Consider the following 27,979-nt stretch of genomic DNA (forward strand, 5'->3'; position numbering starts at 1 on the left):
CAAAGAAGGTGAGGCAAGGCCTGAAAACCCCTTTTAGTTCGAAGTACAGTGTTTTGGAGATACTTTTACTCCTGATTAGAATTGTTTTCTGTGATAAAATGGAGAATTAATTAATTTACATTATAGTTTTTGTTTTTTTGTTTTTTGTTTGTTTTTTTTTATGTTTTCTGCCTTGCTCATACAGCCTCGATCTGCCTGGCAGCCCCTAAATGTTCCTTTGCCCAAGCCTGATGCTGGGCCTAAGAAGGATGTGGGCACACAGACCACTGGCCTGTTCTACCCATCTGGGACCCTCCTGGCAAAAAAAGAACTGGAAATGGCTTCTCAGAAGCAGAGGCAGGAGAAAATGAGTGACCATAAACCTCTCCTCACAGCCGTCAGCCCAGGGAGAGGTGAGACACCCTCTCCTCTCAGAAGGGAACCCACTCTTTCCCTGAAAGAAAATTCCATTTTTTATCTTCCTTTTGATTCATTTTTATGTACAAGAAGTGCCTTTATTTTTCTTTTTTCAAGTAATTTTGCTTTGTGTGAATAATAGCACTTCCTTAAACTTTTAGCATGTTTTGACTCTTAGCCCCGTTGTCACGTTGGTAAATGAAGTCACACATAAGAATGTGTACTACTAACACAGAAATGTGCTTAGTCTGCGTCGTTACTGCTGGCTGCCATAATATCTTTTTCTATTGTGGCAAAATTCACATGACATAAAATTCACCATCTTAACCATTTTAAAGGGTACAATTCAGTGGCATTTAGTACATGCGCAGTACAACCATCACCGCTGCATTTCTAGAACCTTTTCATCCCCCCAGAAGTAAACCCTGTACATCCCCCTCCCAAGGGTGTAACGATCACTCATCTACTTTCTGTCTTTATGGATTTGCTTATTCTGGACATATAAGTGGAAGCATAGAATATGGTCTTTTGTGACTGGCTTCTTTCACTTAGTATGATGTTTTCAAGTTTTGTCCATGTAACATGTTTTCAGTACTTCATTCTTTTTTTTTTAATAGCTCAGTGATATTCTACTGTGTGGATGTATGACATTTGTTTGTATGTTCATCAGTAATAGACATTTGAGTTGTGTCCAGCTTTGTGTGTGTGTGTGTGTGTGTGTGTGTGTGCGAACAGGTTTGACTGTTAAGAATAATGGTGCTCTGAACATTGACGTAGAAATTTTTCTGTGGCGTATGTTTTCATTTCTCTTGGGTATGTACATAGGAGTGCAATTGCTGGGTCCAGTGGTAACATGTTTAACTTTCTGAGGAACTTCTGGACTGTTTTCCAACGTGGCTGCACTATTTTACATTCTGACTGGCAGTGTATGAGGGTACCGATTTTTCCACATCTTTATCAGCACTTGTTATTATCTGACTTTTTCATTACAAGCATCCTCGTGGGTGTGGAGCAGTGTCTCATTATGGTTTGTTTTTTTTTTTAAAGGAATTCCTTTATTATTTATTTATTTATGGCTGTGTTGGGTCTTCGTTTCTGTGCGAGGGCTTTCTCTAGTTGCGGCAAGCGGGGGCCACTCTTCATCGCGGTGCGCCGGCCTCTCATTATCGCGGCCTCTCTTGTTGCGGAGCATAGGCTCCAGACACGCAGGCTCAGTAGTTGTGGCTCACGGGCCTAGTTGCTCCGCGGCATGTGGGATCTTCCCAGACCAGGGCTCAAACCCGTGTCCCCTGCATTGGCAGGCAGATTCTCAACCACTGCGCCACCAGGGAAGCCCTCATTATGGTTTTGATCAGTGTTTCCCTGATGACTAATGATGCTGAGCATCATTTCATCTGCGTTACCTGATTTATTAGCATCCAGTTGTCCATAGTATCCCTTTATAATCCTTTTTATTTCAATAAGGTTGGTGGTAATATCCCCTATTTAATTTCTGATTCTAGCAATTTGAGTCACTTCTGTTTTTCTTGGTGAGTCTAGACAAAGATTTGCCGATTTTGCTGATCTCTTTTCAAGAACCAACTTTGGGTTTTGTTGATTTTTTGTATTGCTTTTCTGTTCTGTCTTTCGTTAATTTCCACTCTAATCTTCATTATTTCCTTATTTCTTCTTGCTTTAGGTGGAGTTTGCTCTTTTTCTAGTTTCTCAAGTTCAAAGGTTCAGGTCTTTTTCTTTTTAGGTGAAATTATTTATTTATTTATTTCGTGGGGTTCAGGTCTTGATTTGAGACCTTTCTTCTTCTTTAATGTAGGCATTTACAACTATAAATTTCCCTGTGAGTGCTGCTTTCACTGCATCCCATAAGTTTTGGTGTTGTATCTTCATTTTCTTTCAACAATGAATTTTCTAGTTTCCCCTGTGGTTTCTTCTTTGACCCACTGGTTGTTTAAGAATTATTTAATTTCCAAATATTTGTGAGTTCCCCAAATTTCTGTCTGTTATTGATTTCTAGTTTCATTCTAGTATGTTTCTGATCATATTGTGATCAGAAACATATTTTGTATGATTTTAACCCTTTTAAATTTATTGAGGCTTGACATGGCCTAACATATGATCTATCCTGGAGAATGTTCCATGTGCCCTTGAGAAGAATATATATTCTCTTGGGGGTGGAATATTCTGTAGATGTCCATTAGGTCCTGCTAGTTTAGAGTGCTGTTCAAGTGTTCTATTTCTTGCTGACCTTCTGCCTAGTTGTTCTATCCATTTTGAAAATAGGGTATTAAAGTGTCCAACCATTATTGCTGAGTTGTCTATTTCTCCCATCATTTCCCTCAGTTTTTGCTTCATGTATTTTGGTTATCTGTTATTAGGTACATACTTATAATTGTTTATAATTGTTATACCTTCATGATACCCTTTTTCATTATAAAATGTCCCTATTTTTATCTAGTAACATTTTATTTGGTCTTAAAATCTATTTTGTCTGGTATTAGTATAGCCAGTCCAGCTTTCTTGTGGTTGCTGTTTGCATGATATATATATATTTCCATATTTTTTACTTTTAATCTGTTTGTATCTTTGGATCTAAAGTGTCTAAAATCTTTGTTTTTTGATTGGGTTGTTAAATTCATTCACATTTAATGTTATTGATAAAGTTGGATTTGTGTCTTCCATTTTACTCATTCTTTTCTAAATGTTTGTGTCTTTTTGTTCCTGTATTCTTCCTTTACTGCTTGCTTTTGTGTTGCATATTTTCTAATGTAAGATTTGAATGTTTAATGGGTTTTTTCCCCTATATATTGGGTTGGCCAAAAAGTTCGTTCAGGTTTTTCCATACCATCTTATTCCCTTAGTTGTTGCTCTAGAGCTTACATTATACATCTTTTTTTTTTTAATTTTTATTTATTTTATTTTTGGCTGCATTGGGTCTTCGTTGCTATGTGCGGGCTTTCTCTAGTTGTGGCGAGCGGGGGCCACGTTTCATTGTGGTGTGCGGGCTTCTCATCGTGGTGGCTTCTCTTGTTGTGGACCACGGGCTCTAGGGGTGTGGGCTTCAGTAGTTGTGGCATGCAGCTTCAGTAGTTGTGGCTCGTGGGCTCTAGAGCCCAGGCTCAGTAGTTGTTGCACACAGGCTTAGTTGCTCCTCGGCGTGTGGGATCTTCCCGGACCAGGGCTTGAACCCGTGTCCCCTGCATTAACAGGCAGATTCTTAACCACTGCACCACCAGGGAAGCCCCTTACCTTACACATCTTATCAGAATATGTTTCAGATTTATAGTAATTTAATTCCAGTGTAACAGAGAAATGCTACTCCTATATAGCTCTGTTCTTTCTTCCTGGTTTTACAGGTATATATAACAACAATGCCTACATATATATATTACATCTAAATATGTTGCAAGCCCAACAAAACACTGTTATATTTATTATTTTATATAACCTTATGTCTTTTAAAAATGCTGAAAGAAGAAAGAACTACAGTTGACCCTTGAGCAACATGGGTTTGAACTGTGTGTGTCTATTTATATGTGGGGTATTTTTTTTCACTGTATGCTTACTTCAGTACTACATGATCCACAGTTGGTTGAGTGCACGGATGTGGGACCATGGATACGGAGGGCCAACTCTAAAGTTATATAAAGATTTTTAACTGCATGAGGGTTGGTGCCCATAACCCCTGTGTTGTTCACGCGTCAACTGTGTTATATATTTATGGCTTTTGTTATATTAGCCTCCTTTCTTCCCATTTCTAGTTGTCTTTGTTTACTCCTGTGAATTTGAGTTACCATCTGGAGCCGTTTCCTTAGCCCAATCAAGCTTTGCTCCTGTCCACCTCTTTTGTGCTGTTACTGGCCAAGATCTTACATTTCTATATGTTATAGGACAAATACTACACCTATATACATATTATTTTATGCAATATATTTTTATATTTGTTAGGAGAAGAAAATAAATAGTCATTTATAATATCTTTTATAGTTACATGGTTACTTTGTCAGTGCTCTTTGTTTTTTTGTGTGTATGGATTCACATTACTGTCTGGAGTCATTTGCTTTGAGCCTGAAGAACTTTCTTTAGTGTTTCTTATAGGGTGGTCTGCTAGCAATGACTTCCCTCAGGTTTTTAGTGTCTGGTAATGTCTTCATTTTGCCTTCATTTTTGAAAGATAACTTCTTGGAATAGGATTCTTGGTTGACAGGTTTTTTTTTCCTTTGAGCGCTTTGAATATGATATCCCACTGTCTTCTGGCCTCCATGATTTCTGGTGAGAAATCTGCTGTTAATCTCTTGCAGATCCCTTGTATGTGATGAGTCACTTCTCTCCTGCTGCTCTCAAGATTCTCTGTTTTTATCTCTTAAAAGTGCGTCTTTTGGTGTGGACCCTACTTGGAATTTGTTGAGCTGCTTGGATGTGTAAATTCATGCCTTTCATCAAATTAGGGAAGTTTGGGGCCATTATTTCTTCAAATATTTGTTCTGCATTTTGCTCTGTCCCCTCTTCTGGGATTCTCATTATGCATATGTTGGTATGCTTGATAGTTTCCTGCAGGTTTCTTAGGCTCTGTTCATTTTTCTTCATTCTTTTTTTCTCTCTGTTTTTTGCATTGCATAATATCTGTTGATCTGTTTCTCAATTTGCTAATTCTTTCTTTTGCCAGTTCAAATTAACTTCTGAGTCTCTCTAGTGAATTTTTAATTTCAGTCATTGTGCTTTTCTGCTACACAATATCTATTTGGTTCTCTTTATATATAATTTCTATGTATTGATATTCTGTATTTCATGAGGCACCTTCTTTTACTTCTTCATGCATTGTTTCTTTTAGTTCTTTGGATATGTTTACAATGGCTGCTTTGAAATCTTTGTTAAATCTCCAACATATGACCACTCTCACAGTTTCTGTTGCCTGTTTTTTTTCCTGTGTATGAATCACAGTTTCTTGTTTCTTTGCTTTCTTTTTTCGTCTCTTAATTTTTTCTTTTTTTTTTTTGGAACCTGGACATTTAAAATAACATACTGGGGGCTTCCCTGGTGGCGCAGTGGTTGAGAATCCGCCTGCTAATGCAGGGCACACGGGTTCGAGCCCTGGTCTGGGAAGATCCCACATGCCACGGAGCAACTAGGCCCGTGAGCCACAATTACTGAGCCTGCGCGTCTGGAGCCTGTGCCCCACAACGGGAGGGGCCGCGATGGTGAGAGGCCCGCGCACCGCGATGAAGAGTGGCCCCCGCTTGCCACAACTAGAGAAAGCCCTCGCAGAGAAAGGAAGACCCAACACAGCCAAAAATAAATAAATTAACAAAGTAAACAATGCCTTAAAAAAAAAAAAATTCTAAAATAACATACTGTAGCAACTCTGGGTACTGACCTCGCCTCCAGGCTTGTTACTGTTATTTGCTTGTTTTTTTGTTTAGTGACCAGCTGGACCAGGTTCCTGAGCTCTGTCTCACCCCCATAGTGGGACGCCTCTGAAGTTGCTCCTTGGAGAGTGAGGCCTTGGCCATGCACCCTGTCACCCTAGGATGACCGTGATTTTGGCGAGGCTGTCTTTGACCATCTCTTTCCCTGACCATAACCAGCCTTTAAGTTCCATTTATTGCTGGCTGATTGCTTTATTACTTTCCACCACACTCTGGGGGTGTAAATTGCTCTACAGGCTGATCCAATTAATTTTTTTTTTCAGGGGGAATGTCGGCAAATCTCACTTTAATTGCAAATGGCTTCATTTACAGCACATTCAGTAATGAACAAACAGGAGAGCTGTGACTTTTGAACATATGAATATATAAAAGTCCCTTGAAATTCAGGTAGTCAAGATAAGGGCATTTCACAAGGAAAGCACCCCCGCCACCTCCCATTTTTCTGAAGTCTGTTTTACACTCATTTTAAAAGATGATGAGGCATACTCAGAAATTCAAAGTAGTAGGATGTGCCTTGCAGGGAGAGAAGAAAACCTTTTTTCAGATTGTTGGGTAAATACATATCAGCAATTCCACTTGACAAAAGCTGATGGATGTCCTCCCTGAGTCAGGCTAGGCTCTGAGTGGGGATGGGAAACTCTGAGAAAGGGAGAACCTGATACCACACAGTACCAACCGGATCCCCTCTAACACACCATGCCGTGACCCCAGACGTGGGTATACAAGAGCAGCCACCGGGGTGGTGACTGACTGTCCTCACTGCCGGGAATTGACAAAGGGTCTCAATTTAGCCCGTGGACAAAATCCTTGACCAGCAAACTCAAATTGTCACTTAATTTAAATCATAAAGGATCTAAAGAAATTCTTGTTTTATTTATGTGTATATATGGACTCCTTACACGATTAACATTCCTTTTCTCCTAAGGGTTTGTTCTATAAACTGGAGTGGCCTAAGAAAAGCATTGTATAATTTTGATTTTATTTTACGCTTTCAAAAGAGAAAGGAGGGAATGGAGAGAAAAGTGTCACAAATTCTTCAACTCTGGGGCTCAGCACGTACAACAGACTCCTTGGACAAAAGGTCCACCCGGATTGTTGGATAGTTTCAATGCTGAGGCAAGACTAGGGGAGCCAACCCCACCCCCACTGAAAGAATTCTACAGTTACTCTATCACGGTGCTCTAGCTAAAGCATAGGTTTGAAACTACAGAGAGTTTCAACTTACCATCGAAAATTTTAAATTGTAGCCTTTCAGCAACAGATAAGCTCAGAGAGCTCATCTCAGAAGTAAAATTAAAGAACTGTTGCTCTGATGTATGAAAGTCAAGCCGTCGCTCCCAGCTATGCCACACTTCCAGGCTTAGGCAGACACATAAGGTGGTGGCGGCTCCTTGGCGGCGCCTTTCACAGTGGCATCATCGTACGGGGGTAACAGCACCACAGTGTCATTGCTGGTAACATAAACCAGGACATCGGAGGTGTTCCTGCCATTGATGTATCAGTAGCAGTTCCAGACACAGCTAATCAAGTAACCCTTAAAAGTCAAGATAATGCTGATAAACAGAAGAATAATAAGGACCAAACAGGCAGGATTCACTGACATGATATCTTCTTTGTAAGGAAAATCAGGAGGCAGCTGTCTTATGTATTCCTGGATGGAGTTTGGATAAACAAGCACAGTGACTGCAACCAAGGTGTTCAGGGCAAAATCAAAGATCTGGTAACAGAAGAATGGGATGACCCAGGCCACGTGTTGCTTGTATGCTCCATACCAGGTCACCTCCGAGTTCAGAACTTGAAAAGCGATACTGATCTGGATCAGCCAGGGCGCTCAATAGAACCAGCAGTGCCACGGCATTGATGATCAGGTACCAGACGCCGAGCAGGATGGTGCCAGTGCGGACATGGCAGCACAGGCAGCAGCTGTTGGAGTAGAACCGCGTCCAGGGGGCCACCATCTTCATCGCTCGGGCCGCCGGCGCAGTGGCGCGAGCGCGCGCCCAAGTTTGCAGGAGCTTCGGCCGCGTGGGTCTGGGCCCGCCACGCGGCTGCTGCCAGCTCCCTGATCCAATTAAATTTGAGATTCTTTACAGAGATAGTTTTTGAGATCAGTGTTTGAGATATTTTTCAGACTTCAGGAGAGCTCTTCTTAGCTGTTCTGTGGTTCTCTTTGGTAAGCTGGCCAGCCTATGGTTTAACTCCTGTCTCTAGGCTTCTTTTCATTGCTTTTTACCACATCACTCATTGTTATCCTTAGGCCTGAACTTCCTCACACTCTTGCCAAAGGAGTGGGTTCCTATGGAGATTCGGAGCTCTCTGTCTTATCTTCCCTTGTGCAAAATATCTGAGCCAATGCTCTGGATCAGGGGGTGGGGATGATGGTGTGTTTCTCTTCAGCAGCTGGGCACACAGTGAAGGGGGTGCAGCTGTCACCTCTGGTCTTCTTGACTTGCCTCTTCTACTATGAGACCTCTGCTTTACAAATAAGCCAGGCAAAGGATGACCTGGACCGCAGTATTCTCAGTGTACCAGACCCAAGGGAGAGCGTCCATCCCATAAATGGTGGCTGGACAGAGGAGGGGGGCCCCCACTCTTGACTGCATTTGCCCAGAATTTGGTCTCTGCAGCAGGTAATTGGGGGCGGGATGAGAAACACTGAATCCCACTTCTTCTGGGAAGATTCCGTAGCTCTCCAGCTGGGAGCTGGGAGGTGGGAGGAGAGGGAGCTGTGTGTTTATGGTTGAACCACATGGAATGAAGTTTTCATTGTGCTCAGCTGAGAGAGGAGAGAAGGGGGTGGGTCATGGTTCAAACACCACAGACTCTTGCTGTTCTGAGTTTTAGCACAGTTTCTTCTTCAGATGTTTCTATATTTGCTCTATGTCCCTAGAACCATTTCCAGACACTTTAAATGTTTATTTTATAGTTCCATGGGGATGAGGTCCCCTGAGTTCCTTGGGCTGCAGAGCTGGGAGTCAGTCATTCCCAGCTCTTCTCTTGCCTCGTGGATTTCCCAGCTGGGCGCCAGGACCCAGTCCACTGTCTTCCAGGCATGAGTGTCCTGGTCGATCGTCCGCAGAGATGACCAGAATGACCCCTCCCACCCCTGTATGCTGTTTCCCTTCCTTTGGAATCTAGACTGGCCTTTGCGAGTTGCTTTCATCAGCAGAAGTGGCAGAAGAGACACCACGACAGTTCCGGGCCTGGACTTAGGAGGGCTGGGAGCTTGCACTTACTCCCCAGGAAGTGAGTGCCGTGTAAAGAGGTCAGGACAGATCGCTGAATGAGGACAGATGCCTCAGGGCCCAGCCAACAGCCACCACAAAGACTGCTGACGTTTGAGCGGGTGCAGGCGGCAGTCACGGGAAGAGAGAGGCCAGGCGGCCCCCAGCCCTGCGCCATCTTAGCCGAGGCCTCAGCCACAGGGATGAGACCATCTCGGACCCCCAGCCTCAGCTGATGGCTCGGCTGATACCATGTGGGGCAGAGATGAGCCATCCCTGCTGGGCACTGGCCACACTCCGGACCCACAGAAGTGTGAGGCCTCAGGTGGCTGACATTTTAAACCACCAGGTTCTGGGGCGCTTAGCTTGGCACCAACAGATAATAGACATGGGACCTCAGTTCCCTATAGCAGAAGGCAGCCCCTGGAACCCCCTCTTTCATCCCGAGCTGGGAGGGAGCAGACCTCACCCCCCAAAAGAGGACTTACGGTCTTGCCAGGACCTTTTCCAAAAGACCCCCTCACCCCTCCCAGCCTTTCCATAATGCCCCCCCTGGAGGCTCTTTTGAGAGTTGACATTTGATCTTGGAATCGTACATCTGTTGTAGATTCTCAGTCAGATCTTCGTGTTTAGCATACTCCTGCCTGCGTATTTATTTATTTACCTGTATTTTCTCTGGGTCCACCTGTGAACTCCTCAAGGGCAAGCACTTTGTTCACTGCTGTATCCCCAGCCCTCAGATAGTGCATGGCACACAGGAGGTGCTCGGTGACTGTTTGTGGGATGAATGTGCCTACTTTGTGCCAAACCCTGTGCTGGGCTCAGTGCTCCCTCTGGTGTTATGTCAGCTACTCGCAGCCGACTCTCGTGATGCCCAGACCCCTCTGCCCGCCCGATCCCAGCACAGCGTGGTGCTTGGTTCTGCGCATCTCTGCTCGTGTCCCTCGTCAAACGTGCCACAGCATCTCTTTGCTTTGCTGCCTCAGAGCAGCAGAAGACTGCCGGTCCACAGGCGGGTGCAGTTCAGAAGTGCCGGAGCTCACACACGGGCCCGGGGCGGAGAGTGAATGCCTCGGTCCCTCTGTCCAGTGCACAGACCTGGGGTGTGTTCTGCCGGGTTCCTCTCAGGTCCCAGCAGGACGGAGCCCCGCTGCCCACGGCATTGACCAGCTTTTAACAGATGCTTAATTGGCTTCCCTTCCTGCCCTGTCCTGCTGTTTCTGCTCCATCATTCGTGCTTCCCAGGGTCACCTTCAAAAGAAACTGCCTGTCCTAAATATTCGTCTCAGGCTCTGCTGTCAGGGGAACCCAAACTAAGACACTGAGGTTCTCTTATTTGGTGTCACAGTAACGTATGAGATGAGAGGTATTAGTCCCATTTTACAGGTAAGGAAAGTAAGGCTGAGTAAGATTTAGATGTCTGGATGACCTTGCAAAGGCCACCCGATTGCTCTCAGCTTTAGTGTCCTCACTGGTAAAATGATGAGGTGGGATCCGATGCAGGTTTTCATACTCAAGTGGCCACAGGGCAGAGCCAGGAAGTCAAGGCAGGCAGCCAGGCCTGCAAGGGCTGTGGCCGGCTGGAGCGCCCTGCCCCGTCCAAAGCGGGCAGCCACCCCTCGGCCCCAGGCAGCCGGGCCCGGCAGAAGGGCAGGCCCAATGCTGCTGCATCGCCCACCTGCGCACGAGAAACCAGACTCATGTGAAATCTCTCAAGCCTTAAATGGTGGCAATGAATTCGAATTATTTTAAACCCTGTGCAGACTGAAAGGGGCACAGGAAGCTTTCTGGAGTGATGGGAATGCTCTCCATATCGATGGGATGTATACACTTGCCAAAACTCAAAACAGGGGCACTTACCTTTCAAATAGGGGCACTTTATTAGTAAGTTGTTTCTCAATATGGTTAATTTTAAAAGAATAAAAGAAAAAGACCCCAGATATGGCAATCAAAATACACTCCTTTGGAATTCTATAATATTCATGGAACTTATTCTGGTACATAGTCAAGGTTCAGAAAGCAAAAACCATCACAGAGTTTGGCAAAGAGAAATGAGCTCTCTGAAAATGCATGTTGCATGCTGACACTTTTCCTCCTTCACCTCAGGAGAATCATCCGCGTGTTTGGGTTTCTCTCCTTCTTTAGGATACTGGAGAAAACAGGTGGACCATATCTCCGCTCACCTCCGGTCTTACGCTCAGAACAACCCTGAATTCCGGGCCTTGATTGCAGAGCCCAGGATGGGAAAGGTGGGTGGCCTCTGAGCGGGACTTCCTCTCTGGAGCATCCCGTGGGATCAGGCTGAGGTTGCCCCCACGGACTGTCCTGAAATTGCACTTTGCTTGCCCTTTCTCTTTTTCCTGCCCCGCTTTCCATGCCTCCTCGCCTTATTTGACATCCAGGAAAACTGGCTCAGAGAGATTTGGTGACCTGCCAAAGACTACACTCTGGGTCTCAGGGGATTCAGGACTTGAAGCAGGTCTGTCAGACCCCAGGGATACTGCTGTTATAAAGACACACATCTGTGAGAAGGCGTTTTCCTCTGTCATGAGACTAAAAGAACCTTTCAAAGTTAGCCCATCCACTCCTCTGCCACCAAGTTAGGCCAACATTGGAACTGTGTCATTGTCAAGTATTGCTCACTTTCCTTTGATAATCTATTTTGGTGGTTTATTAATTCCTTGGCCTAATCTAGGGGTCTCCAAACTGTGGCCTGTGGGGCAAATCTGGCCTGCCACCAGTTTTGTAAATCAAGTTTTATTGGATCACAGCTACACTCATTCATTTACTTATCGTCTGTAGCTGCTTTTGTACTGCAAGAGCAAGGACCATATGGCCCACAAAACCTAAAATATTTACTATCTGATCCTTAAAGCATTTGCTGAGCCCCATTGATCTAAATTCCTCCCGCTACTTATAGAGACAGCTGCTCACCTGAATACTTGGCCCTTGATTGCCAAGGCCTGGCCCCCCCAGGTCACCTTTTGCCAGGTGATGACCTGCAGCCATGTGGCTTCATTAAAGTGTGTCTCTTGTAGACAGTATCAATTTGGGTCTTGCTTTCTTAACCAATCTGGCAGTCTCTGCTCTTTGATTGGAGTATTTAGTTCATTTATAATTAATGGGATTATAGAGAAGGCTGGATTTGTGTCTGCCATTTTGCCATTTGTGTCCTATTTCATCTAGTTTTTGTTTCTCTTTTCCTGCCTTCCTTTGTGTTAATTAAATGTTTGATTAAATGTACAGCTTAGCATCTCAGAATTTCTTGGCTGTGGCTCCGAGCTTTGAGTCCCACACTCATGGTTGTGAATGCTCTCTAATACTTTTTTACAAGCTCATCTCTGCTACCGTCCATGAGGATGGCTATGAAGTTAGCATCAGGCTGAATTATATTCAAGTCTCAAACAAGGTGAGTAAAACTGCCGGAAGTTATTCATTTCAAAATTGACTGACCTAGTAAATGGTAGCTTATGATTTATTGAAATGCTTCTGCATAATCCATAGAAAGGAAGAGTTTAGAATATTATGAGACTTAACTGGAGGCCAGCAATTTCATAGAATTAGATAAATAACTGAGCTAAACCTCAGAGAAGCCAGCTTTCAGGCACATAAAGATGTCGTAAGAACAGAAATTATCACCCACCCTATTGGTCCTGTAGTTCTCAGGTTTATTTATACCCAGTGAAGTCTGAGTATAGGCGAAAGACTGACAGAAATGTTTGCTGATATGTACTTTGACCTATTTGCCTATAAAAATAAGCCATACTTTGTGGCCATGTCTCCCTTGATCTTCCCTCTCATTTGGTAACTGGAACATTGCCATGGAGCCCATAAGTGTGTGACAAACATTAACTGATACAGGCAGCTTTAGTTTCATTGGACAAGAAGTCACAACATACAAAAGAATAATTCATGGATTGAGAAGAAAGTGAAGAAGGCAAGGAAAAGGAGGGGAACTCGGGCCTGGCCGTGACCTGGCAGGGTGCTAACGATGTCTCTAAAACTGGGACAGATACCTGGGCCCTGCCTGACCCACAGGGAGGCTGGGAGTGTCCAGTGGGAAGATACACGTGAATGTGCTTTGTAACCAAGGAAAGCACTAAATGCTGTGTTTTCGGTTGTGTGGCTGCAGCAGAGCTTGGGCAGGGAGGTGCTTCAGGAGAATGGGACTGAGGGACGCAGAACACGGCGAGTCACACCACACAGTTGTCCCCACTTGAGGCTGGGGGGGAGGGGCATAACCGCTAGGGCAGGTCAGCCCTCACCTACTGAGGGCAGCTGGAGAGGGGGGTCAGCTGTGAGCTGTTAGCAGCCAGCGTGGCAGCTGGGATGGTACCTGACTGGTTAAGGGGAACTGGACAGACACAAGAGCATCTGCAATAAGCTGTCCATCACGTAGAAGTCAGGGATGTGTCCCAGGTTCTGTGTGTGTTTTTTCTTAGCCCACGTGTTCTGTGCTCAGGAAGTAGCAGGTGGCTCCCGATGGCAGGAGCAGGGTGCCACGCTGTGGAACCGGTCCAGGTGGATACGGAATCCCGGGTCTGGCCTGTGTATCACCCATCCTCATTTTATAGACATCCATGTAACCTCATTTTGCTTTGACAACATCTCTTTGAGGCTGGTCATAATATTTCCGCTTTACGGGTGAGGAAACTGAGGCTCAGAGAAGTTAAGCAACTTGCTTCTTCCAAGGCCCCTAAGCTACTAAGTGACCAAACCAGGATACAGACTCTGCAGCCTGAGCCTCCCCGTCAGACCACCCTAATCCCAAGACACGGAAGGGTTGTAAGCACAGAGGGACACAGTTACGTATACATTCATTGTATAAAGGGGCTGGGGCAGCCACAGGGAAGGTGGGCTGGCAGGAAGCTGTTTGGAGGCTGTTGCAATGATCTCGGTGTGAGAAGAGGGGCCAGAATGAGGAGTTGCGTAAGAGGCAGAATGAACAGAACATCACGGTGAGGTGAGGGAGGTGTCTGCAAGCACGGTCACGCTGCAGGCTTGACTGTCTGGGTAGACAGGGCTGTCGTTAACAGAAAGAGGAGCAGGTGAGCAGGGAGACCATTCTGCTGGGACGCGGCGGCCTCGTCTTTCATGGTGCTGGAATTTTTTCATTGGCCAGAACCTTTACCTGAACAAGGCGGTGAATTTCAGCGACCACTTTCTGAGCAGTGTCACCGAGGGAGGGAACAGGCTGTTCGGCAGCGGGTCCAACCTGGGTGAGTTGTCCCCTTCCGGGGACTTTAAAACGGTTGACCAGTTATATATGGATGTTGTTACAGGAAAGTAAATCCTACACGTTCTCATCACGAGGAAAAATATTTTTTTCTGTTTCTTTCATTTTGTTTCTATACGAGATGACGCTGTTCACTAAACTTCTTGTGGTCATCAGTTCATGGCGTATGTGAGTCAGATCATCATGCTGTGCCCCTGAGACTCATACAGTGCTGGATGTCAGTTACATCTCAGTAAACCTGGACGAAAAAATAATAATTAAAAAAGAAAAACCTAAAGAACCGTTGACCAAAAACAACACAGTGACTTGGCAAGGATGGAGAGAACTGCTTAAAATTTGCTGGCCCAGCCAGGCCTCTTACTTTCACGTTCCACCCATGTTATTCCTCTGGCCTCCCCAAAGTCAGGCGTGAGACCTTTGCAGTCTTTCACAGGAACTGGGGAGATAAATTGGGGCAGGGGGTACTCTTTGGGGCCTGAGAACTGTAGCCCCTTTTATTCCCCTCCCTCCCCCCCCCTCTGGTTCTGGACCAAGAAGGACAGCCCCAGGAGTCCTTCGGGCCAGGTTTCATCAAATAGAAATTTCTATAAAAGCCTTTTCCTCCTTCCGACCTCTTGAGGGGGGCATGGCAGGAGAGTGGCTCTTTACATGATGGGAGTGGCAGGGGGCTTCACTTTGGTCCTCGACTCCTGTCATTCCAGTGAGTGACTACAGCCAGAGCACCCCAGACACCACGGAGAAAGTCACAAGGACCAAGAATTTCAAGACCAAAACGTTTCAAGAGAAGAAGCAGCAGCTTACGGTATGTGTTCTCCTTGATCCTTAGAGCTGTCTTCTTCAGCTGTGCATCTAATGTTTTATTTTGAGATTGTTTAAATGGAAGAATACTTTTTCATTTTCTGTTCCCTTTTTTATAGCAGTGTGTTTTTATTTTATGGAGGCAGAACCTTTAAAATCTCTCAAGATTATTCACTGGAATTATTTTAAAGTTCTCCTCAGTCTCCTGAATCACCTGTTTCCTCTGGGGTCAGTTCTATCTGCTCATCTTTCTCTTTCTTGCTTTTGGTTTGTCTCGAACATGTGATGATCCTTTGTTGTTAGGTCATGTTGATAAACGAAGGGCTAGCTTGATTAGCACGGGTGCCCAGCTGGGTCTGTGGGCCTGCGGTCTCTGTGGGTGGAGGGTCCCCGAAGTTGCCAGCGTGGGCAGGCCTTTCCTCTGCTGGTGAGCGTGGTAGTGGGAGTGCCGTGGTGGTTACCGCTCCTTCCTGACTCTCCAAACCCGTCCCGTGTCTGGCCTCTGCCCTTCGCCCTTCTCAGGCCCAGTGCTCCCAGGAGAAGCCTCTGTTAGGCAAATTGTGAACTGTATGGAAAATAGTATCAGGGTTTAAGCAGGGAGCAAAAGCTTCCCGCCCTTCTACTCGGGAGAGCAGGGAGGATGCAGGCCATCCCCGTGATTCGTGGTAAAGCCCTTTAATAACACGCTGTGGATTCAGCCACACCCAACGCCCGCCCCCCTGCTGGTCTCCCTGGAGAGAACACGCTCACATGACTGGGGTCTGCAGCTGGTTTTCCTCTTGGCTTTGATTTCCCTGTCAGTCTGATTCCATCTGCTTTCAATCTTTGGGATTCTTCACCATTTCTGATCCATGCACGGTACCCTTTCCCGGTTTCCCTCAGCTGTTAGAGTTTTGTTTTTCACAATTATGGGCCATGAATAGTTTTAACGGGAGCTTTGGAGAGACAGTGGGTGCCTTTGCTCACCCACCACCTTGCCCTCCGGTCGGCCTTCTTTGGCTGTGGCAGCGAGCTGGAGGTGGAGGTGGACACAGGGTCAGTTCTCCCCTCCAGCCCCACCACTTCAGTCACGGGGGGCCCCGGGGCCTCCCGGCACGTACACGGGCACCCAGCCTGGTCGGGGGCGGGGGGTTCTCCGCAGGCAGGTGGTCACACTCAGGCTGATTTCGAACACCTTATAAAGCACACAGCGTAAACTTTAGGATTCACCTGGTTGCTTTTCCTAGAAGTATTCATAATAAAACTAGTGTGTGGTTTCTAGGGTTTTATGAGGTTTCTCATTGCATCCCCATCCTTAATAACACGAAAAAATGTCAGTGTGGTGTCCTTCCCCCAGGCAAGGCCTCAGAGACTGGCTAGATTTACATTAGATGTGTTTATCTGTGCTGCTGGCCGTTGAAGACCACACACACACACATGCACACCCCACACACACTTCACACACACACATACACGCTCGTGCTCACACTCACCTGTCCCTGGGACTCAGAACTTATCCAGGAGAGGAAACATTTGCCCTGAGGGTTGAGCCTGGACAAGTGGGACGTGACAATAAAAAGATTTTGCGGCCGTGGAAACGACCACCTTCTGTGATCCCGCAGCCTGAAAACAGGCTTCTGCTGAAGGAAGTCGGACCAGTAGGGGAAGGAAGAGTGTCTGTGATGGAACAGCTACGTGATGAAGTAAGTGCAGCCCAAGAACACGCCTCCCTGAGGCTCTCAGCCAGGCCTGCCACCCCATCTCTTTCAGACGGAAGTTTTGTTCAATATTGTGATAATCACAGTGCCGCTTAATTTAAAACCATCTGGAAGTGGGCTAAACGGCTAGTCAAAAACTTTACATTAATTGTTACCTGTTGCTAATTTTTATAGCAAAGAAAATAGGCAGAAAGGTGCACAGGAGCCCAAATAAAGTGCAGGAAGGTGGACAGAATCCCTGGTCTGTGACCCTGTGTGACCATCATGCTTCCTAAAGAAGCAAGGCTGTCCACCCAGGTGCCTGGCCTCCTGCTGGCGGAGCAGAAACACAAGTTTGATCGCCCACATGACTTGGCAGCTCTGTCTTTATAGGTTGGGTCTTGGAGTTCCTGCTTCGTTTGAGTTAAAGCAGTTTAGTTCCATCAAGGGTTTGCTATACTTACTAGGATGGCGAGCGGGTGCCACTGAGCTTAGGCTTTGTGCAAGTTTGTCCTTTTCTACACGCTGCAGGGAGCAGAACCCAACTGCAGTGACAAGGAAGACCAGCCCGTTCTGAGCCTGGCGGTCACGAACAAGCACCATGAAGCGATCCCGGTTCTCGTGCAGAGGGGCGCGGATGTGGACCAGCAGTGGGGCCCGTAAGTGAAACACGAGGGAGAGTTGTGGGTGAGGTCGCAGCCAGCTGGTACTTGGTGGGGCTCCTCCGAGCGGTCAGTTTGCAGGCCCTGTTCAACTTGAACCACTTAGGAACCATTTCAACCCATTTTGGCCTTAATGAGAGACATAACTGCTTCTGTTTTCCAAATCTGGGTAAAACAGAGGTTTTTAAACGGACTACTGGATTGTCTAACTTTTAGTAGCTTTGATAAATGATGGTCCATTTTGTTAACTCATGAATTTATTTATATTTGTGGGCCCGCAAATCCTTAGCCGTTGAGTGTTAAGCAGTGTTTTCATCATGATTTTCATCATGGTGGGAAATGTACCCGTGAAGTTGCTGCAGAAAGAAAACCTTATCCGGTCGTCCGTGGATGCGAACAGCCCCGGGGGGAGGCGGTGCACGCGGGTTCACCACGCCGTCTCCTGCTGCCTCTGTCCGCAGCTGAGAAGCGGGATGACGAGATCCCCAGTCACGTGGGATGGTTTTGTTACTTTCCCACCCTTGACCCCACCCGGCCTTGTGAGCCCACTGTTCCCTTGCAAATTACTTTGGAGACGTGGGGTGGACAGTGTTTTGAGTCCAGGTCCTCGCCGTTAGCTGCTTACATCCTGCTGACCAAGCTGTTGAACTGAAAGTCATCTGGGGGAATCGCAGGTCAACCACCCTGCCGCCCGCACTGTTACTGAGGCAGCTGGGGCCCCGCTCTGTGAATCGCGCTGCCGAGGTTGGCAAGGAGCACAGGGGACAAAAGTTAAATAGCTTTGCTTCTATTCTCCTCTGTTTCAAAATTTCCTCTAGCGTTTTTATTCAAAATCTCTCTCTCTTAATTTTTCTATGTGCGTTTTTTAAAGTTTCTGCCCGATAGGACTCCTGTGTCAGTAGACACGACCCCCTTTTTATCAGCAGTTTAATTTTGTAGCAAAGTGTTTGGCCTGTGGGTGTACACATTTGATGGCTGGAATTTACTTTCTCAAGTTCTCTTGGGGTTCACAGGCGTCATACCTTGTCAGCTTCATCATTTACATTCCTACACTTATATTATCATTATTAATAGAAATAATGACACCTTGTTTTGTGTGAAGGTATGCTTTATAATTGGATAATTCAGATAAGGATTTTTTTTTTTAAGTTTAATTTATTTATTTATTTATTTATTTATTTATTTATGGCTGTGTTGGGTCTTCGTTTCTGTGCGAGGGCTTTCTCTAGCTGCGGCAAGTGGGGGCCACTCTTCATCGCGGTGCGCAGGCCTCCCATTATTGCGGCCTCTCCTGTTGCGGAGCACAGGCTCCAGACGCGCAGGTCTAGCAATTGTGGCTCACGGGCCCAGCTGCTCCGTGGCATGTGGGATCTTCCCAGACCAGGGCTCGAACCCGTGTCCCCTGCATTGGCAGGCAGACTCTCAACCACTGCGCCACCAGGGAAGCCCAGATAAGGATTTTTTAATTGCATTTACATATAATGTTTGTGGTTGATACAAAACTCGCTTGAGCACATTTTGAATTGTTGCTTAAGTGTGATGAGTCCTGGCTTTATGAAGAGTCTGGCTAACAGGATGAACCTATCTCTGAACCTGGAACAGGTGACCTGTCTCTCTTTGGTGTTCCTCAGTTTCCATTGTTGCTTCATTACCATTCTGTAAACTGACATCTATCCACGTGTGATCTCCTTGCATTTCTACTAAGTCTAACGCCGGCCGTGGTTATATGGTCTAGCTGAATGGTGTGTAATAGCCCTTTGTCACTCCCCCTGCATTGTCATGGTTACTGTTAGCAGAATATAGCTCACGTGGGGTCAGGGAGGGGCGGGTTCAGAAAGCAGATTTTTTCCACTGAGAGCCAGTTCTGCTGAGTGTGGCTTATATTTGTTAGTTCACAGGGTTTGGGCCTGGGTCTACCCGGCCTCTGCCCCACAGCTGGACCTCTGTAGACCCAGGAACATGACCTCAAGGCTCCACTGTCTACAGCTCTTCAGGCACAAGCCATCTGGCGATCTGACTTTCCTGTAAAAGAGGCTCCGTGACTTGTCCTTTGCAAACAAGGATTAACATTCTCTTCTCACCCTGAGCCTGTTTGGCTAATGGCGAGAGGCAACCCAGGTGGTCTCCATACAGGTAGCTTCTGTCCAGCAGCTTGGCCGGTAGCAGAAAGCCCCTCCCTAGGGTTTCTGGTTCCCATGTTTGTGTCTTTCTTACCAGAATAAACTCATACTCAGCAGAAAGGGGATGGCTGAGGAGAAATACACATCTTCCACCAAAGCTGACACCTCTTACCAGCAGACTTCAGCAACACGGATTCAAAAAGTCTTGCGAGGAGAGGGACACAGAGAGATGCTGTTTGCTTTTGGACAGTAGCTGCCCTTCTTCACTGGCAGTTTCAAATATCGAGCCTCTGAGCTGTGCCCTAGCAGGCAAGTGAGGAAAATGCAACCATCAGTTTACTTAGAGGTTCACCTGTGGAGATTTATTCTGTTAGGTAATTCAGGATTTGCAAAGAGAGAGAGTGTACCTTAATTCACCGTGATACTTAGATTGGAGTAAACAGTTTGCGTTGCTTGTGCATTAGTAGGAAAGTGTCTTTATGATACAAATTCACAGGGCACCACAGTGTACTTGCTGTGCCACCCGCGTTCCGGAAGGTCTGCCGTGACAATGACAAGCTCCTCGGAGGAGGAGACTCACAGCAGGAGTTCTGATGGCAGGACGCGCTCCGTCTCATGCCCTCGCCGTGTTGCAGTTAACTTGTTTGGGGAGCTAGGTACACAGCTAAGCGTTGGCAGAGTCATGATTCATCATCTTCCAAAACCAAACTGTGGTTATGCAGGAAACCACCAACCAAGAAAATCTAGCCATCAGTGATCCCCGCCCCCAGCCCCATTACTGAGTAAATAGAACACGCACTCTGCTCTCAGCCTGGGGAGAGTTGTGAAGACAGAAGGCCTTGAGTCCACCTAGGAGATGCCGCAACCCTGTGAATATATCTGAGTTCAAATGGTAAATGCGTGGTGAAGCCCCAGGAACTTGAGGGGGTGAAGTGACAGTGAAGCCTTATTTATGCCACCGGGGAGGCAGGAAAGATGAAAGATGAGGAGGAGTTTGGTGTCTGGTGTGACTGAGACCTCCGTGGTCAGACCCCCGTAGCACACTGTGTACCCCTCCACCCTGAATTTACAGCCAGGTCCTCTGAGCTCCCCGAGAGAGGAACAAGCACTGTGTCACAGGTGACCAGGTGGCCCTGGCACATCTGGGGGCACCAGGCTGGCACTCACACATGTGCTTAGTAGATGAACAAATAATTCAAGTGACTTAGAGCCCAGGAGAGGTCATCTGAAAGACCTCGTGAAAAATGTACACTTTGAATGTGACCACTGGGAATTGTGCTAAAGGAGGGGAAAGTAGAGTCTTCTGTGGTGACAGGGGACAGTGTGGAGGCAGGAGAGAGCAAAATGTGGAGAAAATGAACATATTCCTCTTGCTAGGTCTTCTCATCTGTAAAATGGGGATAATCGAACTCGGGTCATAGAGTTAGTGGAGGATGAAATGAGATCGTTTGTAGTGCCCGGAGCCTAATGATTGGACTTTAACGGTGGCAGTCGTGAAGCTGTGATTATGAAAAAAGAGGATTATCAGGATTTGAACGGAAAGTATCAACTGCATGATGATTGACATAGGATATGGGGATGGGGGTGAGTTGGCTCTGGGAGAATAACCATGTGGGGCTTAAATAACAGAAGCCCTGGGTGAAAGGTGTTACAACTGGATTTAAGTTCTAAGTTCTATTTCTGTTAACAGATGTCACCAAGCCTTCCCAAGTCCAAGTTTTCACATTAAGGAAAGGGCATGTGTATTTTTTTAATGCACCAAACTCTAAGAAGATAAACTTGATAAATGCTTCTCATACTTTAATGTGTATGTAAATCAGCCAAGGATCTTGTGAAAATGCACATTTGGTAGGTCTGGGTGGGGCCAGGCCTGAGATCCAGCATCTCTATCAAGCTCTCAGGAGATGCCAATGGTCCAGGTGCCACAGTTTCAGTAGCGAGGGTCCACAGGCTGTTCTTACAAACACTGAGACGTTAAGAATCAACCCAGCATGGTCCGTGGTAAGGAGTGACCTCACAGTGCTGTTGGACACGGGACTCTCCCCCGTGCCTGACAGCTCAGTTATGTTGATCTGATCAAACTAATAACAATAATATCACCACCAGCAACAACAACATGAAGAGTGATCCCCAAATCTTAGTTGCTTGCAGGAACTGTTTGTATCAAACCAAAGGCAGATCTTTGGAAAGTCATCGAAATTCTGTCATAAGGCACATGGCCTTGCCATTTTCACTTACTGCCTCTGGAGAAATATGAGGAGAAACTAACCAATCATACCACTCAGATTTAGTTGGCACCAGGAGCCTTGGCCAAATAAGTTAGCTGAAATTACATGAATGATAAGATCTAAACTTAGATAAGGTCTAAGACCATTAGGGTGGTTGGACACTTAGAGTTCTGTTGCAACACAAAACCGGTGAAAGTGCTAAGTTTCTCATTTACTTTGGAAAATGGAAAGCCTTCTCATTACCTGGTCAGTTCTGATTCTGGAGCCCGAATCAGGCAGAGGATTACCCTCCCACAGGTGGATGCAGAGTTCATAGTTATGTTTTCCTGCAATTCATATGGGTTTCGATCTTGGAGGCAATACTCCTTCCCTTAATTTGTTTGTCTATTCATTCTTTTCATTGATGTATTCATTTTACTAGTGGTTTCTGAGCACCTACTGTGTGCTGGTCAGCATTCTAGGTGATGGAGATACAGCAGTGATGAAGACATCACTTCCCTTCCCTCATGGAGCTTACAGTTTAGTGGAGGAGACAGACAATAAACAAGTAAGCAAATGAATGAGTAATTTCAGAGCATGATAAGTGCTACAAAGAAAATAAAGCCAGGTAAGAGAATCCAGTGTGGTGTGGTCAGGAAAGGCCCCCACCCCCACCCCCCAGGACCAGAGACTCCCAGAATTAGTCTGGGACAGACTTGATTTAGGTACAGAGCAGTATGGGGAGGTTTAGTCACCAATTTCATCATTCATTTCTGGCCTAGTCGTACTGACGTTGCCTTATTTATGACTAGTCTGGCAGAAAGATTTCTTAAATTGTGTATGTTTATTGAAAACTATTCATACGCACCAAATCACTTTTTAATTGTGTCGAAGTGAGATGTGGACATGATTGAAAAATCAAATCCTGTGGAAGGGCATGGCGGTCCTCTGCTGCCCTCACCTCTTCACCCCCAGTCCTTGTCTCCAAGGACAACTATATGTAAATGTTTTAAAGTTCTCCCGAGAGTCACCTATATCTCTGTCACTAAACAATACACTTAAACCGATCACTCTTGATTTAGCATGCTTAGACAGTATCTGCTGATTCTTGCTGTCATAGGTGATGATTTTGCTTGCTGACTGGACCTTCATGTTTTGATCATTCTGTTCTGGTTTTTGTTCTTTATTAATTACTGTTAAAATATAAATGATATGCCTAAACTCCTATATTTCAATTATCATCTTTCAATGATGTCAGTGGTGTCTCTTGACTCACCTGGATGTAAGTGCATATAAGTGTATATTAGTGCTCTCTACCTTTACCTCTACCTTTCCTTCCCCTTCCATCTCACAACTTCTATTAGTATATGCTTACTTTTTACAACACTAATCACAGCTATATTTACTTGTGTTAACATAATGAAGACATCCATTCTTCATCCATAGGTTGATTGCAATAGTTGAAAAGCACGAAGAGCAATTGCATTATAATAGCTACATAAATATCATTCATTGGTATACTCTGATTACATTTTCTTGTTTGTAGGTTCAAGAAAACAACACTTAGGCCACTCAAAGTAAAATTTTCTTACCAGAAATGTCAAGTAGATTCTCCTTACACACCATAAATTATTCAAAATCAGGTCACATTTCATTTTCTTTCATAAACCATGAACAACTTGTGTGTTTTTGTGTGTGACTTTGATTTTCCTGGACTTTCTGATTGCCTTTGTTTTTTTCTGGTTTGAAAAAGAACATGCCTTCACCACATCCATAATCTTACCTGGTTTCTTATTTTTTCAGTGCTTTTTTTCTTAGAGACTTCCCTCTTGGAGTATACTTCCTACTCGGATTCTGCCTGACAGCCCTCTGGCCCTGCTGCACAGTGGTCATCATGGGATTTCTTTTCACTGGAATCCACCTACAGTTATCGTTCACATTTTTCACTTTCTTGGTTTTGACCCTTGTCAGGCTAGAGTGTGGCCTTAGGTAACTTCTTCAGAAAGGGTATGTAGAAAATAACTTTTGAGTCCTTGAATATCAAAAATGACTTTCTTTTCTCTTCACTCTTGACTACTAATACCTTGATATTAATTTCTGTGTTCAAAATAATCAAGCCTTGCTCTCATGATTTCTAGCACCCAGCATAGCCCATGAAAATGCTACAGCAAATTCTTATTCATTTCTGACCTGTTTGTTCCTTCTGGAAGCATTTATCCCTGATGTTCTGAAATTTCATAGGGGTATTTTTTTCATGTGCTGTTGTTCATTCATCCACTTGGCCCTTTCAGTCTGAAAAGTCATGTGTTTCTTCAGCTCAGGGAAATTTTATCTCTTTGTTATTTTCTCCCCTCCATTTTTTTTTGATTCTCTCTTTCTAGAATTCCTATTAGTTAGATGGTGGACCACTTGAATTGACCCCCTCTGTCTGTCTTTTTAATTTTTTCCCCCATATTTTTCACTTCCCTTTTTCTCTCTGTTTTAAGAGATTTCCTTGACCCTCCTGCTGAATACTTTTTCTTTCAACAGTCATATTTTTACTTTCTAAGAGCTCCTTTTTGTTCTGATTGCTTCTTCTTCATAGCCTTCTGTTTTTGTCTAATATTGTCTTCAGTCATTTTTAATTTCTCACATTTGTGTTTGATTTTTCTTTGATGCTGCAGATTTTTCTCAGATGTGTGTGATCCTTTGTCATCCGTCCATGTTTGAGAATGCGGAATGGGCTAGATGAGTGGGAATTCTGTGTGTATGACAGGAGCTTATCAGCTGGGGTGGGGGTGGGGTGGGTTGTGGGTGTATGAAGCTGCTCTCAGACTGGGACAAGTGGAAGGCTTCCCTCTGGGCGTGGAAGTTGCCAGAGGCTCCGTTTATCTCCTTCAGAAAAGAGGCCACCATCCTTTTTCTCTATTGGGATAAATGTATGGCTGCAGGTACATCTGCAGGTGCAGGGGACAGGGTGGCGGTGTTGAGGAGAAGATCAGGGCCAGGAGAATGCAGACCTCCAGTTGCTCATCTCATCTCTGTCTTCAGCCACGACTCCCACCTTCCATCACTCCTGCCACCTCTGGGCAGGAGCCTTTCATGAATTCTAGAATGCAGGTAGCACCCCATCCTCCACTGCAGCATCCACTGCTCACTCACTGGGCCAAAGCTGACCAGGCAAGGTAGAGACAGTCTGGCACATCGCAAAATATGCTATCTGACCTCTTGGGCCTGCCCTCTGGGTTCTAAGATTGGTGTTTATTTTCATATCACACAAGCCAAACTCACTGAAGCCAAGGTCATTGTCCCTACACAAGAATAGGAGCTGCAGCCCTGAAAGGTTATTGTCATACAGACAGTGCCCAAAGGGTCAAGCCAAGGGTGAGACCGTGTCCAACGCGTTCCATGAACTCTTGCAGGAAATATACTAACAGTATTTATTAGCATTTGCTAAACTGACTACAAACCAGATCCTTGTGGAGTTTCTCACTTTAAAAAATGAATATGTGTATAGCTTTTCACATTCTGTCTGATATCAAAGCTTACCCTCCAAATCCTCCAAGGAAAGGAACAGAGAGGGCAGAGTCAAGAGATTTTCCTGGGTTAGTTAAATAGGTCATGGGTGAAACCAAGGCCCCTTTGGTCAACTGCTGCTTCTCCAGTTTCTTGAGGATGCGAACCAAGGATTTAGCCAGGGATTTTTTTCCCATCCAAACAGGCTCCAAAATACAGCTCTTCATGAAGCAGCTCTGCTTGGCCTGGCAGGAAGGGAGTGCATCACTGCCTTACTGGGGTATGTTCCTTGGCCTCCGAGGGACACTGATGGCCACAGTGATCCTCCTGTTGGCCTGTGAGGATTTCAGAGGGTCCTGGTTCCAGAACAGCTGACCCAGTAATGGGGCCACCATCCCCCCATGGCTCCCAGGGCACTAAGGGCTTTTAAAAGCACAATGAAAACGTTGCCCCCTTAAACCCACTTGGTTGTGGGTCATTGATGCAATGGGAACCCACGGCCAGGATTGGCACTGGACGTGTGAGATCACAGCACCCCTCAGGTCTCAGGGTAGAGCCGCCCTTGAGGGCTGGTCACGGTGGCCTCTTGGGGGAAGTTTGGGACAGGGGCCAGGAGCTCCCAGACTGGCCTCCAAGGCAGGGAAGGTTCGGAGACCTGAGTCCGTCCGCTCACCCCCATTTCCTTCGCAGATGCAACACAAGCATTCAGAAGAAGAACGCAAGAGACCAGACGGCGTATGACCTGGCCCTGGAAACTGGGGATGACCCCGTCATCTCGCTCTTTGCTGCTAAGCTCAGCCTGGATGACCGTTAGCCCTGAGGGCCCCACAGGCTTCCTTTAAAGAAACCGCCCAGCTCTGGCTGTGCTTTGTTCTCTTCCTTCTGAAATGCGTATTTGAGGTTTGGAAACTGAGCTCGAGAGGCACTCATAAGCTTTTAAAAGTTATGTGACAGTATAAGCCCCCAACACCCCATGAGTATTTCCCCAAATGCCCTGGAGAGTGATGAATTTAGTGTATGCTTTCAGTGGTGTATTGCTGCTTGTCTTAGAATTTGCTCTTTAATATTATTTCTCAGTAGATAAAATTACACACGGTTCTAAGCCAAAAGGTATAAAATGTTGTGAAGTCTCCCTCTCGTCCCTGGCCCACAACCACCCACGTCCCCTCCACAGAGGCCACCAGTGACATCCGTGTCCGTCGTGTCTTTCCAGAAGTAGTGTAGGATTATATAAGCAAATGTACGTAGTATGTGTATGTGTTCGTAGAGAGTACACGTAAAATATAAGTAGAGGTAACACATATTCTGTCCCCTTGTCTAAGACAAATCGTGGGAAACCACGTACTGTTCTGCATGTTGTTTGCTTAATATCTAGTAAGTGGTTCCAAATTAGTTAGTGCATAAAGATTGAGCTTATTAGAATTTTTCCTTATTAAGCTAAACTCATCAATATTCCTGTTGTTATGGCTTGTTCTTTGGTTGACAAGTAAGCTTTGAATAAACCAACTGCAGGAATGTGTAATTTTGATTCCTCTTTTTTTCAGATCATCATTTCAATCTTTGGGTGCTAACGCTGCAGTAGGAGTCCCTAAATTGTTTCTGTTAACATTTGTAAACAGGATATTTGTTAATTTAGAATAACTAACTCACGACAATAAGTAATAGACTCTGCTGGCATCACTGCCTGCGCTTTATTTCCCCAGGGCGGGTGACTGTCTGCAGGGGGACAGGTGCAGAGTGGGACCCAAGCCCCAGTGTGGTTGGGCGGTGCCGACACTGGCTTCCCAGGTAGACGCCTGGCCTGGTGGCCTGCAGAAGGGGAGGGAGCCGCTGCCAGGGTAACCGGTGTCCGGAGAGCCCCGCCGAGGCCAGTCATCTGGTTTGGTGTCTGGGTAGTTTGCACAGTGTCTGCTTCGTGTAGCCAGGACGACCTTTCCAGAATTCTCTTCCTTTAAGGTTGGGCTCAGGGTTGGCTGCAAGAGAAACTGCACAACAAGGCTCTGCGCTCGTCAGTAAGCTTCAGAAAACACTTTCCTTACTTTTCCATATGCGGCCACCTGAAACAGAAGGTTACTCCATAGATAAATATAAAAATATAAAAAGCACACATGAATAAAGTATGAAGAGTTAGATGTTAGCTCTTTTATTCGCTATTTTTATTAGCTAGTTTAAGCGGACATCTTTACAACAAATATATCTGGATTTGACTCCTCACGTGAAAAGAAATGAAATTTAGTTTACCCGACTCCCTGCTCCTGCTCCCATCTTTCTACAATCAGCGTTATCCTAGGATGGTAATGGGAAAACAATCACAGCGCCCACTGGGCTCCCCGGTGCCCTCAGGCCTCGGACGATTTCCTCCTCACCAGACAGGCGACCCCAGGCTTTTCTTCCATCCAAGCCCCACCACCACGTGCTATGTGCCCCCCGCCCATTCCAGCTCCCAGTTTGGTGGCATCACACGTGGGGATGGGAGTTAACAAGGTGGGGGAAGGGAGAATTCACTCTCTCTGCCCGGCTCTTGAGCTGGGACCACCGTCTCCTCCTGCCCTCGGACTGGGCCCTACACCACCAGTGCCCCTGGTTCTCCGGCCTTTGGACTCAAACGAGAACTACGTCACCAGCTTTCCGGAGTCTCGGCTGCAGATGGCAGGCGGTGAGAATTCTCAGCCTTCGTGAGAGCACGAGCCAGTTCCGATAACAAATCTCTCTCTCTGTGTTTATCCGACTGGCTTTCCCTGGAGA

General features: G+C 45.8%; 1 protein-coding gene and 1 pseudogene across 9 annotated transcripts in view; one reads left to right on the forward strand and one right to left on the reverse strand.

Annotated features, from left to right (window-relative positions):
- The window catches only part of DZANK1 (double zinc ribbon and ankyrin repeat domains 1), a 72,682-nt gene extending 45,926 nt beyond the window's left edge, over positions 1-26,756 (forward strand). For 7 of the 8 annotated variants that reach the window (XM_082359564.1, XM_082359563.1, XM_082359567.1 and 4 more), the window contains 9 exons: positions 185-392; positions 11,186-11,289; positions 12,375-12,449; positions 14,163-14,259; positions 14,978-15,078; positions 16,676-16,756; positions 17,282-17,409; positions 25,440-25,514; positions 25,925-26,756. In XM_082359564.1, coding sequence (XP_082215690.1) covers positions 185-392; positions 11,186-11,289; positions 12,375-12,449; positions 14,163-14,259; positions 14,978-15,078; positions 16,676-16,756; positions 17,282-17,409; positions 25,440-25,514; positions 25,925-26,048 — 993 coding nt within the window. In that variant the 3' untranslated portion in view covers positions 26,049-26,756. The remainder of the gene's footprint in view (positions 1-184; positions 393-11,185; positions 11,290-12,374; positions 12,450-14,162; positions 14,260-14,977; positions 15,079-16,675; positions 16,757-17,281; positions 17,410-25,439; positions 25,515-25,924) is intronic. The other variant, XM_082359566.1, reaches the window with a different exon arrangement.
- Positions 5,736-9,522, reverse strand: LOC309613103 (lysosomal-associated transmembrane protein 4B pseudogene; annotated as a pseudogene). Its single transcript has one exon. The product of its transcript is annotated as a lysosomal-associated transmembrane protein 4B pseudogene (transcript).
- Positions 26,757-27,979: the final 1,223 nt, after the last annotated feature.

The sequence above is a fragment of the Balaenoptera borealis genome, assembly GCF_965194805.1.
Source record: "Balaenoptera borealis genome assembly, chromosome: 16".
NCBI classification, from domain to species: domain Eukaryota; kingdom Metazoa; phylum Chordata; class Mammalia; order Artiodactyla; family Balaenopteridae; genus Balaenoptera; species Balaenoptera borealis.